Raw genomic sequence first — 13346 nt, forward strand, 5'->3', positions numbered from 1 at the left:
GGAGAAACAAAACTGGATGTACATTTCCAAAATACAGTGGTACCTCTGGTTACGTACTTAATTCGTTCCGGAGGTCTGTTCTTAACCTGAAACTGTTCTTAACTTGAAGCACCACTTTAGCTAATGGGGCCTCCCGCTGCTGCCGCGCCACCGGAACATGATTTCTGTTCCCATCCTGAAGCAAAGTTCTTAACCCGAGATACTATTTCTGGGTTAGCGGAGTCTGTAACCTGAAGCATATGTAACCCAAGGTACCACTGTATAAGATAAAAAACAATTAAAATAAAACCTACCTACAGCAACAGTGTTTTGTGTTGTGTAGGCTCCCATGATGTAAGTAATGGGCCCCGCCTGCTAGCCTGCTCCCTCAAAGATCACTGGTTTGCTCCTTTCTTTATATAGGGTGCCTACATTCTGCATGGACTGGTCGCAGGGCAACATGTGCAAATGGCTTGAGATACCTATCAGGTCCATCAATTACCTTATAGAAAATATTCAACACAAAAAACAGCGACAATTTGTTGTTGACAAAGGACAGCTAGACATATAAAGGGCCCCATTACCTTCAGTAGCTTAGGGCCTCATCAAACCTAAATCCGGCCCTGGGACCAGGTGCCCGGCCACAGAGCTTTGGTTCATGGAAGACAGAGCAAGCTTGTTTTCCGCTGCTCTGGAGGGGGGTACCCAAACCAATGGATTCAAATGACAAGGAAGGAGACTGCGACTAAATATTACCGAGAACTTTAGAGCAGGAAGAGCTGTTGAGACAGTGGAACCGACTCCCTCGGGAGATGGTGGGTTTGGAGGATTTTGAACAGAGGCTGGATGGCCACGTGTCAGCTGTGAGTCCTGATTTGCCTTGGCTTGGACTCGAGAACCCCTGAGGTTCCCTTCCAATTCTACAGTTCTCTGATTCTACAAGTCGGTCACCTTCAGTTCCCCCACCCGCAGCCGTCACTGACTCAACACCAGTCTGCTGTCACCACCCTCTTTCCACGCAGAACACAGGCAGGTGGCGGCAAAGGCAACAGACGCCAATCAAACAGATGTCGAAAGGACTCACAAGAGCACGTTGGCCACAATGGCATCCACGCTGAACAAGGCGTCCGTGGGGAGCTCACGAAGCAGCACATGTCCCCTGAAAGTAGGGAGAAGAACGTGAGAGGGAGATAAAGGTAAAGGTAAAGGGACCCCTGACCATTAGGTCAGTCGTGACTGACTCTGGTGTTGTGGTGCTCATCTCGCTTTATTGGCCGAGGGAGCCGGCGTACAGCTAAGCCGCTTCTGGCGGACCAGAGCAGCGCACGGAAACGACGTTTAACTTCCCGCCAGAGCGGTACCTATTTATCTACTTGCACTGTGACATGATTTCAAACTGCTAGGTAGGCAGGAGCAGGGACTGAGCAATGGGAGCTCACCCCGTCGCGGGGATTCGAACCACCAACCTTCTGATTGGCAAGTCCTAGGCTCTGTGGTTTAACCCACAGCGCCACCTGCATCCCTCCTTAATAACTTAAAGGTAAAGGGACCCCTGACCATTAGGTCCAGTCGTGGCCGACTCTGGGGTTGCGGCGCTCATCTCGCTTTATTGGCCGAGGGAGCCGGCGTACAGCTTCCGGGTCATGTGGCCAGCATGACTAAGCTGCTTCTGGCAAACCAGAGCAGCGCACGGAAACGCCGTTTACCTTCCCGCCGGAGCGGTACCTATTTATCTACTTGCACTTTGACGTGCTTTCAAACTGCTAGGTTGGCAGGAGCAGGGACCGAGCAACGGGAGCTCACCCCATTGCGGGGATTTGAACCGCCGACCTTCTGACCAGCAAGTCCTAGGCTCTGGGCCTGATCCAGCCAAAGTCAGAGGTTCTCAAACTCCTTTCAGCGTAAAAATTTGCTCGAGCCGAATTTGAACAACAAATACACTGGAAAACGAAAAGAAAACAAGGCCCAGCGATGCTTGATTTATAAGGCACCCTGGGGTCCATTACCTTGATTCTGCACCCTTTAAAATATTTTTGTTACAAAAGTTGGGTGCCGCCCCAACTCTCTGCTGAGCAATGGCAAGATCCTGGGGGGGGGGCGTGTTCACTCAGGGTCTGTATTCCTTTGGAGAATTGAGACATGGCAGAAACTGTCATAGCTTTAAGAAATGTGATTAATTCAGCTATTTACACCTTCAGTCTGCATGGAGGGAGTCCAGATCTTACAGCACGGTCCTTTCAAGAGGGTCTTGGCATCCGCAGCAGTGCAGCCAGCCTTCCCAAGATGGACCCCAGCCTTTCTTCTCTCCCCTTCTTCTTCCCAGAATGCCCTACTAAAAACTCTCTTTTCCTGTCCCTTCACACACCCCATCACCTTGGCAACAGCTGTCTGCCAAAGGATTCCTCTCAGATGGTCCATCACCAACGCCCTTTGTCATGTGAACAGATTTGTTCTTCGCTAGGCCAGCCAGGGCGGTTTGTAGAAGCTAGCCTAGGGATTCCTTGTCTGGCACAGTTCTGCAGCTTGTACTTTCATCCACATCTCAAATAATCAAAATCCTACCATTTATTAACTTCTTGGGTTTAGGGGGGTCCCTCCCCAAATCTATATCAATATGCAGAGCCATCATTCTTACTCATTTGCACTCAGATCAACCACTCACCTGAACAGGTACGCTTTCCCCTCTGAGCTGTCATCTCTGCAGTAACTGGATGCTTTTCCGCTGTGACAGTTGACCTGTGGGGAAGAAGTCAGGCATGCTCAGGTCTTCGCTGAAATAACTTAGGCAAAAATGTCTGGAATACACTTACACTTACGAGCTTATATTAACTCTTATTATCTGGACAGAATGATAAATACCGTATTTTTCACTCTGCAAGACGCACCAGACTATAAGACGCGCCTAGTTCTTGGAGGAGGAAAACAAGAAAAAAAATATTCTGAAACCGAAAAGCCAGAACAGCAAGAGGGAACTGGCTTCTGGGATAGCCTCTTGCTGTTCTGGCTTCTGGGATAGCTGGGCGAAGCCGCTTCAGGGCAGCGGGATGAAGGCTCCCCCAAGAGCCGCGCTCCCTTTAAAGAGTGCGCAGAGCGTGTGCGCGGCTCTTGGGGGCTTTTCCCCAAGGAGGGAGAAGGACAGCCCTTCTCCCTCCTCGGGGAAAAGCCCCCAAGAGCCGCACACATGCTCCACACAGCTCTTTAAAGGGAGCGCTGAGCAGAGCCTCCCGCCTGCATTCGCTCCATAAGATGCACACACATTTCCCCTTACTTTTTAGGAGGGGAAAAGTGCATCTTATAGAGCCAAAAATACGGTAAGCATCACAAACAGGTGGCTCTTAAGAGCAAATTCAACTGTACAGAATGTAAGGACGGGCTCCCCTTGCTTCTCCCTCCGGTAGGTGTCTGAAAGACAATGCTATGCTCCTGGCTATGCGCTTGTCATTGTTCACACAGCATCATCATCATCATTATATTATTATTATACCACCACCCTATACCTGTAGGTCTCAGAGTGGTTCACAACACAAAGTCACAGCACAAAATATGTAATAAAAATAATCAAAACAATTAGCAATACTAATGTAAGCAAACAAATAAGATATACACTCCCCAAGAAAAAGCCCCTAAAAAATTTCCTGCCCCACAAAAATCTAAATCGACATATAACATTTAAAAACAATTTAAAACAACCCCACCCCCATAGAAAACAACACCCACCCAAGTCAAAACCCCACCCCCCATTAAAACAATTTTAGCACAAATTATTATTATTAATAATAATAATAGCAGCAGCAACCAACTTTGCATACCACCCTTCATCCGTAGATCTCAGGGCAATCCACAGCATAAAAACACAAGATCAAAGACACAAAATGTGTAATAAAAACGACAATGGAACAAAGTCGTGACCCCCCCCCCCACCAATAGTTGATGAAGGCTGAGCCAGGCAGACAAATGCTCTAACTTGCATAAAACAGCTTTCTAGATCCATTTCTTGTTTGGAGCAACAGAGAAAAACTTTTGCCAGGAATCTGCAGGCAACCTATGGCCAGATAGCCCCACGGAACATTTGCAACAAGGAAGACACCAGTTAGTCCTTCTAGGGGCTTGAAATACCGTATTTTTCGCCCTATAGGACGCACCGTCCCATAAGGGGCACCTAGTTTTTTGGGGGGAAATAAAGGGGGAAAATTATTTCCCCCCCAGGCGCGGGGCTGGGGCGGGGGAGGCCCGAGCTTCCCCTGACCCCAGCCCCCAAACAGGCAGCTCTCTGCAAGCCGTGGGAGCCCAGCGCTGGCTCCCGCTGCTTGCAGAGAGGTCCGCGAAGCCTGGGCGCGCTGATCTCAGCGCCCGCAGGCTTCGGCATGCTGGCAACTCTCCGCAAGCAGCGGGAGTGCTCCTGCTGCTTGCGGAGAGGTCCGTGAAGCCTGGAGAGCGAGAGGGGTCGGTGCCCACCGACCCCTCTCGCTCTCCAGGCTTCAGCGAAAGCCTGCATTCGCCCCATAGGACGCACACACATTTCCCCTTCATTTTTGGAGGGGAAAAAGTGCGTCCTATAGGGCGAAAAATACGGTAAATGGGAAGACTTCCTTGGTTGTTTACCAGGCGGGGGGGGGGGATGACACTTCCTTGTACCTTGAGGACTGAAATCCCATAATCTCGGAGCGCTTCTGTGGATTTCTCCAGCTGTTCCAGGAACATCTCAGCAGATGGAGAAGCTGGAAGATAAACAAGAGCCTGCTCTGCTTCAAAAGAACAATTGCGATTATTGCTAAAACATTTCTGGGACGCTGTTTAATGTGCGCAGGTCTTCACGGGGCTTTCTGATGCAGCGAGGGGTGGGGGCTGCCACCAGCTCCCCAACCAAATGTAAATTAAATGCAAAAGCAGGAGTCAAAATGCAGCACTCGCCACAAGAAATTATAACTGAATCTGAAATCCTCGCACGAATGCAAAAAGGACAGTGAGATCTTCCCAGTCACAAGGTGGTTTTGCCTTGTAGTACAACCATCAAGGCTCCCAAACTTGATCTGCTTTCATTGCCCATCTGCTAAGTTCATGTTTCCACATTTAGTAGGTATATTACAGGGGTCAGCAAACTTTTTCAGCAGAGGGCCGGTCGACTGTCCCTCAGACCTTGTGGAGGGCCGAAATATATTTTGGAAAAAAAAAATTGCACAAATTCCTATGCCCCACAAATAACCCAGGAAGAACCTCTCTTCCAAACCTCACTCCCAGAGCTCATATGTTGTGAAATTCCCTCCCAAGAGACGTTAGACTGGCTGCCTCTTTCAGGCTAAGACTTTCCTGCTCAGACAGGCCTTTTAGAAACTAAAGGGCACATGAGGCTGATCACTGGGTTGCTGTCAGGGCAAACTGGATTTTAATTGCTGGTTCTGATTTTCTGCTACTGTTTTTAATGCGTTTCTTTTTCTTACTTTGTATTTTATAACATAGTTTTTAAATGCTGCAAGCCGCCTTGAATCCCGGCTTGGGAGAAAGGTGCGATACAAATCCATTAAATTGCAGCAACGAACCAACCCTACTAACCAAATGCAATAAAAACGCTGATGGGGAAAAATACTCACTGTCCCTATGAAAATAAACCAGAGACGCTTTGGATGGCTGCAAGCTGCTGAGATGTTCCAGGGGCATCATGTCCTCTGCCTGCCTTGTTGCAGACATGTAGGTAGCCCATAAGAAGAGGAGAGAGAAAGGCATTGCACCCCGGTTCATTTTTGGCCATGGCATGACTTCGGTGGTTTACAGCTGGCGCAGGGAGCCCAGACCTTGGGGAGAAAAATAGTTACAACTGTTGATTAAACAGAGCGCCAGATTTGGAGAGCTAACAAGGTTCAGAAAAATGCAACCGCTACGATCAAGGAGCTTGGAGCAATTCCCCTATGGGGGAAAGGTTCCAAAAGTTTTTAATTCAGCAGAAAGGAACGTAGCCCATCTGGACCCTGCGCTCATCATCTGAGACCGGGTTTCATGCGCCCTCTCCACATGAGGTCCAGAGGGTGGCAACACAAGAACGGGGCCTTCTCCGCAGTGGCTCCCCGTCTGTGGGATGCTCTCCTTGTGGAGATTTACCTGGCGCCTTCATTACATATTTTTAAACTAGAGGCAAAAAGGTTCCTTTTAAATGTGTCTATGGAAAGGGGGGGGGGCGCGTTACTGTTTTGCTGTTTTGTTTTACATATTTACTTGTGTTTTTATCTTGTATTTTATTCTGTGAACTGCCCTGAGTGCAGATTTTCGTTTATTACACTGGTGAAACTTTTCGCAAAGGAAGACAAAAGGAGATTTCCCAAGAACGAAAAGACACCGGTTGAGGAACGGTTGAGGGAGTTGGGTACGTTTAGCCTGGAAAACAGAAGGCCAACAGGTGACACGAGAGCCATCTTCAAATATCTGAAGAGTTGCTGTATAGAAGATGGTGCAAGCTTGTTTCCTGCTGCTCCAGAAGGCAGGACACCAAACCAATGGCGTCAGATGACAACAAAGGAGATTCTGACTAAACATTAGGAAGAACTTTCTGAAGGCAAGAGGTGTTCAACAGTGGAACAGATTCCCTCGGGAGGTGATGGACTCTCCTTCGCTGGAGGTTTTTATGCAGAGGTTGTAAGACCATCTGCCAGAGATTATCTAGCTGTGATTCCTGCAGTGCAGGGGGCTGGATTAGATGACCTTTGGAGGGCCCCTCCAACTGCATCACTGCCGAAATTCCAAGTTTGCGGCATTCACTGGTACAGTCACACCTCGTGTTGCGTTTGCTTCATGATACGTTTCTTCAGGTTGCGTCCCGCGGCAACCCGGAAGTACCAGAAAGGGTAACTTCCGGGTTTTGCCGCTCGCGCATGCGCAGACGTGCAAAATAATGATAATAATAATAAATTTGTACCCCGCCCATCTGGCTGGGTTTCCCCAGTCATGCGCATGCGCAGACGTGCAAAATAATAATAAGAATAATTTATTATTTGTACCCCGCCCATCTGGCTGGGTTTCCCCAGCCATGCGCATGCGCAGAAGTGCAAAATAATAATAATTTATTTGTACCCCGCCCATCTGGCTGGGTTTCCCCAGCCACGCGCATGCGCAGACGTGCAAAATAATAAGAATAATTTATTATTTGTACCCTGCCCATCTGGCTGGGTTTCCCCAGCCACGCGCATGCACAGACGTGCAAAATAATAATGAGAATAATTTATTATTTGTACCCCGCCCATCTGGCTGGGTTTCCCCAGCCACGCACATGCGCAGACGTGCAAAATAATAATAATAATTTATTATTTGTACCCCGCCCATCTGGCTGGGTTTCCCCAGCCCCGCGCATGCGCAGACGTGCCGAATCGTGACCCACGCAGATTGCGTTCTGCTCATGTTGTGAACAGGACTCCGGAACGGACCCTGTTCACAACCATAGGTACCACTGTACTCCTTTTGCCACCCAATTTCAACAGAAAGGTACCTGTGGATCAGAAGGTTCAGGCTGCTCACGCTCCCCTAACCAGGCTATCAGGGAATCCTGGGGAATTTTTCAACACCTTGTCAGAGGGTGGGGGAACCACCAGATCCAGCCCTGTGCGCTTATCTGCTGATAAGATTACGGGCTTCTTGGCAAACAAATCCGTCAATTCAGAAGTGTGGTTTTCTTCATACTTAAATGAACTTGCTACACTGCTTGCTTGAAAGAGGGTTATTATTCTCTTCTTTTCCATGCTGCCCATTTCTCAACATTTTCCTCCATCCGCTGAAGGCACCTAAAATTTTGGTAACCACGGTCAATATTAAAAATTAACCAGTTGCCCGAACCTATAACCTGCTGTGTCATTGTCGAAGGACAGGGCCTTCATTGTGGTGGTCCCTAAGCTGCGAAACTCCCTCTTCCCAGAGGCGTGCCTGGCACCTTCGTTATATACCGTATTTTTCGCCCTATAGGACGCACCGTCCCATAAGGCGCACCTAGTTTTTTGGGGGGAAATAAAGGGGGGGAAATTATTTTTCCCCCCCCAGGCTGGGGCGGGGGAGGCCCGAGCTTCCCCTGACCCCAGCCCCCAAACAGGCAGCTCTCTGCAAGCTGTGGGAGCCCAGCGCTGGCTCCCGCTGCTTGCTGAGAGGTCCGCGAAGCCTGGAGAGCGAGAGGGGTCGGTGCCCACTGACCCCTCTCACTCTCCAGGCTTCAGCGAAAGCCTGCATTCGCCCCATAGGACGCACACACATTTCCCCTTCATTTTTGGAGGGGGAAAAGTGCGTCCTATAGGGTGAAAAATACGGTAGCTTCTGGAAGATTAATTGCACCACAGTGAATGGTATGGAATAGGATTTATCACTGGCCTTGTTTTGAGACTTTAGACAAGAGATTAAACAAGAGAGCCGCTCTTGTTGCTTAAACGGGGGAACTCTGCAAAGTTAACACCTTGCAATGACTTTGTACAGTGGTAATCCCAAACCGGAATTAAGATTGCGGGAAGAAATATCAACAGCCTCAGATATGCAGATGACACAACCTTGATGGCAGAAAGTGAGGCAGAATTAAAGAACCTTTTAAAGAGGGTGAAAGAGGAGAGCACAAAATATGGTCTGAAGCTCAACATCAAAAAAACGAAGATCATGGCCACTGGTCCCATCACCTCCTGGCAAATAGAAGGGGAAGAAATGGAGGCAGTGAGGGATTTTACTTTCTTGGGCTCCATGATCACTGCAGATGGTGACAGCAGCCACGAAATTAAAAGACTCCTGCTTCTTGGGAGAAAAGCAATGACAAACCTAGACAGCATCTTAAAAAGCACAGACATCACCTTGCCAACAAAGGTCCGTATGGTTAAAGCCACGGTTTTCCCAGTAGTGATGTATGGAAGTCAGAGCTGGACCATAAAGAAGGCTGAATTTTGTTTTGTTTTGTTTTTTTGGGTTTTTTTTTTTTTGGTTTTAAATATTTTATTAAGGGTTTTCTTGTTTTACAGTGTAAGTGTAATGCCTCGTATTTTTTTCTTCCATGTAACATTTTTACAAATCCGTTTCATTTGATGAGGCATTAGTGAGAGAAGAAAAAAGAAAGAAAAAAAGAAAGGGGGGTGGAGGGAGGGGAGATGGATGGGGGTGGGGTCGGGTAGCGGTGTTTCTATTATTCTTAATGTATGTAGAGTTTGGTGTCAGCGTGCTTGTGTGGTTCACTTGTGTTTCTTTGGTGGTGAGAGAGGTTGGGGTTGGCCTAGGGTGTGATTGTTTGTTTGTGACTGGCTGTGGTGATCTTTGTTTTCGTGTGTGAGTGAGGTGGGTGGGTGCTTTGGATCAGGTTAGCCATATTGATTTGTATGCTGTTGGTGGATTATTGTCGTTGTCCTGTTGGGCTGTGTATGTGATAAAGGGGAGCCATACCGGGGTGAAGGTGTCTTCTTCTGTTTGTCCCCGTGTCAGTTTCTGTTTATTAGTTAATTTTTCTAGTAGGGCTGTTTCCCATACTATTTGGTACCATTGGTCCATGCTTACTCCTGACAGGTCTCTCCAGTGTCTGGTAATGGTGTTTCTGGCTGCTGAAAGTAGGTGAGTTATGAGTTCTTTGTGGTGTAAATGGGCATTGTTGTCTTGGAAGATGTTTAGTAGGGCCAATTCTGGGGTGAAGTCTAATACTTGTTTAGTTATTTTACATATTTCTTGTATGGCTGTTGTCCAGAATAGTTGGATTTTGGGACACTCCCACCACATGTGGAGGTATGTGCCTGTGGAGGTGCACCCTCTCCAACATTTTGGTGAGGTTCCTGGGTGTATTAGCGCTAGTTTCCTTGGTGTTAGGTACCACCTGTAGGTGAGTTTTAGAGTGAGTTCTTTTCTTATCGTTGATATGGATTTAAAGGGGGGTTTAGACCACATTCTTGTCCATTGAGTGGGGTTAATCTCATAGCCTAGGTCATTCTCCCATTGTTTTTTGACTGCGTCTAGGGGATTTGCGGGGTTTTGGAGTAGTATTTTGTATATTGCGGATACCGCCTCTTTACCGTTTCCCTTTGTTGTTAGGAGGAGGTTTTCAAAGGTTGTCAGGGGTCTAGTTGCTGCTGATTTTACTGTTGGGTTGTTTAAGAGGGCATGTAGTTGGTGTTGTGTTAACCAGGGCATTTGGGTGTCTTCTAGTTTGTCTTGTATTTCTTGTGTTGACAAGGGTTTGTTATTTTTATAAAAGTCTATTAGGCGATATAAGCCTTTGGTTCGCCAGGTTTTTATCTGGAGGTTTTGTGCTGCATGGTGGAATAATGGGTGGTACGCCAGGGGGATTAGTGGGGATGGGGTTGGGGATAGTTTGCCTATTTGTGTTTTCCATGCTTTGAGCATGGTCTGTGTGTACCTGTTAAGTGTTGTGGGAATTTTCTTTAGTTTGGGAGGAGTGGGTATGTTGTGGTGCAGGTATTTTCAATTGTGTCCCTCTCTAGGTGTACCCATTGTTTTGTCTCATCTTCTAGTATATATGGGATTATATGGCGTATTTGGTTGGCAATGTAATATGCTTCTATGTAGGGGATTCCCCATCCTCCTTCTGAGGTGGGGAGGTGCAGGTATTTGGGGCTTATTCTTGGTTTTTTATGTGAGAAGATGAAAGAGTGTAGTTTTCTCTGCCAACTGCGGAGTTGGGTTGAGGGGATCCAGATTGGGAGGGTTTGGAATAGGTAGGTTAGTTTTGGGAATGTGATCATTTTGATCATGGCTATTCTGTCTGAGAGAGTGAAATTCATGTTATTCCATCTCTTTAGGTCTTTGTTAATTTGTCGCCACAGGGGCTTGTAGTTGTGGAGTTACAATTTATTGAGGTTTCTGGTTATTTGTACCCCTAGGTATCTGAACTTGGTGTGGCAGAGTTTTATTTTGGTGACCTTCGTGAGTTCTTTTTGGGTGTGAGGAGGGGTGTTGAAGCACATAGCTTCTGACTTTGTAAAATTTACCTGTAGGCCCGACACCATTGCAAATGTGTTGAGTTCTCTGATTAGGGAGGTTGCTGTGCTTATGGGGTCTGGTGTTGTGACCATTAGGTCATCTGCAAAGAGCCCTAATTTATAGGTTCTGCCTTTTATTTCCACTCCCTTGATGTCTGTGGCTGCTCGGATGTGGATTGCTAAGGGTTCCGGAGCCAGGATAAATAAGAAGGGAGACAGTGGGCATCCTTGTTTCGTGCCTCTTTGGATAGCTATAGTATTAGAATCCATATTGTTAGTTCTGCATTTTGCTGAGGCTTGGGAGTATATTTGTTTGAGGGTTTGTAGGAAGTTGGGGCCAAATTTCATGTTACTGCTAATATGTATTTCCACTCTAAGCAATCAAAGGCTTTGAGGATGTCTAGGGACATAATTGTCAATGGGAGTTTAGTTGCCTTGCTGTGTTCGATCAGGTTCAGTAGTTTCCTGATGGGGTCTGTTATATTGCGGCCAGGGACAAAGCCTGTCTGGTCTGGGGCTATTAACTTGTCTTGTGTCTCTCTCTTCGTGTTGTTTAAAGAACCAGTGGGGTTGCGCTGACCTAGGGTGTGGTGGGTGGAGGGCTAATGGGATTAGAGTAAGATTTGGGTTAAAGAGTAGGGGGTAAGTTGTAGAGAGTTTCCTATATGTAGTCATATAGGTGTTTGTTTGGGGTATTTTAGGCCATCTGGCATTTAGCCGGTTGGTCCTAGGTCTCAGCTGGTGTGGAAGGCCGTGTTCAAGGACAGGCCATCCCCCCTGTTGTTTGCGATAGGGGGAGATCAGTGAGACAGTGTGAAGTGACTTGGTAACGTCGCTGTCAAGTATAAGGTTCATAAGCAATGTTGCCAATGTTATGAGCAACATTGTTGGTGTGTTGGGGTGGGGATGTGGGTGCTGGTACGCTCTGGTGCCACCGTAGTGCTGGTTGAGCATCAGATTTTAGCCTGATTGTGGGTTGTGTTATTAAGGTTGGAGGAGTTGTTTTTCCTTAGTATGGAGTATGGGGATGTTGAAGGTGTGGGTGATGGGGAATGTGGTTGAGGTCGTCTGGACTGGTGTTGGGGTGGGGATTTCTGTGGGGGTGCAGGGCTGGGGGGGATGTTGATGGTGTTAACTAAATCTATGTTTTTGGGGGGGGGAGAGAGGGGGAACGGGGGGGGGGGGAATCACCAGTCCTTCAGTTTGTGGTTTCTTCCTGGTTGCTTCATTCAGCTGCGGTTGTTGCTGTTGTAGGGTTGTCCATCTGCGATGAATTGGTTTGGTTAATCTTGGTCTGGTTTCTTGTGTCGTATGGCCGGCGGGACGGTTCTGAGCATGATGCTTGTCTGTATTGGTTTGCGTTGTTGTGCCGCTTCTGTTGTCTCTTTTTCTTCTGTACCGTCGTCCAGTTGTTTGCTGTTGTTTCCTCGTGGTTGGGGCTGTCACTTGGTGGGTTTGTCGGTTGCCATTCCGGTGGGAGGTCGAGTTCAAGGTTCTTTACTAGTTGCAGGGCCTCAGGTATGTTGGTAGCCATGTGTTGTGTTGTATTGGTTGTTACAATGAGGCGGAAGGGGAAGCCCCATCGGTATTTGATCCCTGCTTGTTGGAGACGCTGGGTGCATGGGCGCAGGCTTTTCCTCCGGTTTAGGGTATCCTGAGATAGGTCCTGTAGGGCCAGAATGGGGGTTTCTCCATATCGAAGGTTGGTTGAGTTTCTGAGGTTGTTCCATACCTCTTCCTTCTTTTTGTAGCGTGTGAAGCATACAATGATGTCTCTTGGGGGGGCGCTGGGTTTTGGCATAGGTTTTAGGGCTCTGTGAGCCCTCTCCAAGTCATCTGCCTCAGGTTTCAGGCTTGGGATTGTGTTTTTCAGCCAGCGTATAATTAGGTCTGCTGGGCTTTTCTCCTCTGTTTTTTCAGGAAAGTTGCGGAAGCGGATGTTACAACGTCTATTGCGGTCTTCAAGGTCGGCTTGCTTAATTTTCATCTCTCTGTGTTCTGCTTCCATTTGGTTTACCAGTTCATCCAGTTTCTTGTTCACACGTGCGTTCTCCTCCCGGTATTGCTCTATTATTCTTTCTTGCATTTGGTTCTTGTTCTCTAGAGCTTCCACTTTGGAGGTTAGATTGTTGATTAGTACCTGCATGGGAGCCATTGTGGCCTTCAGGGTTTCTTCTAATCGTGCTTCTAATCTTGCTTCCATTTCCCTCAGATCTCGTTTCGTTACTGGGTGGTCATCATCTTGAAGGGGAGTTACGGTATTAGCATTGTTTGCCATCTCCCTGGTTGGTGTCATCTCAGTCTCCCTAATGGTTTTGGTTTGAGGTTGGCTTGGCGTCCTCTTGGAGTGGGGCGTGTGGTGGTTAGGAGTTGTGGCAGTGGTGATTCCTGGGTATTGTTGGGTTGCTGGGCTGATCAGGCGCTGCTGGCTGGTGGCTTTTA

The 13346-nt window shown here is 47.7% G+C and overlaps 1 protein-coding gene across 2 annotated transcripts in view; it reads right to left on the reverse strand.

The window, feature by feature from the left end:
* TXNDC16 (thioredoxin domain containing 16) overlaps positions 1-13346 on the reverse strand; it is a 53237-nt gene that overhangs the window by 29868 nt on the left and 10023 nt on the right. For both annotated transcript variants that reach the window (XM_083612603.1, XM_083612602.1), the window contains exons 3-6: positions 5568-5768; positions 4615-4697; positions 2642-2715; positions 1064-1138 (exon numbers count right to left, since the gene is read on the reverse strand). In XM_083612603.1, the coding sequence (XP_083468729.1) occupies positions 1064-1138; positions 2642-2715; positions 4615-4697; positions 5568-5730 (395 nt within the window). In that variant the 5' untranslated portion in view covers positions 5731-5768. The remainder of the gene's footprint in view (positions 1-1063; positions 1139-2641; positions 2716-4614; positions 4698-5567; positions 5769-13346) is intronic.

This window comes from Podarcis filfolensis (genome assembly GCF_964270895.1).
Source record: "Podarcis filfolensis genome assembly, chromosome: 1".
Lineage (NCBI taxonomy): Eukaryota > Metazoa > Chordata > Lepidosauria > Squamata > Lacertidae > Podarcis > Podarcis filfolensis.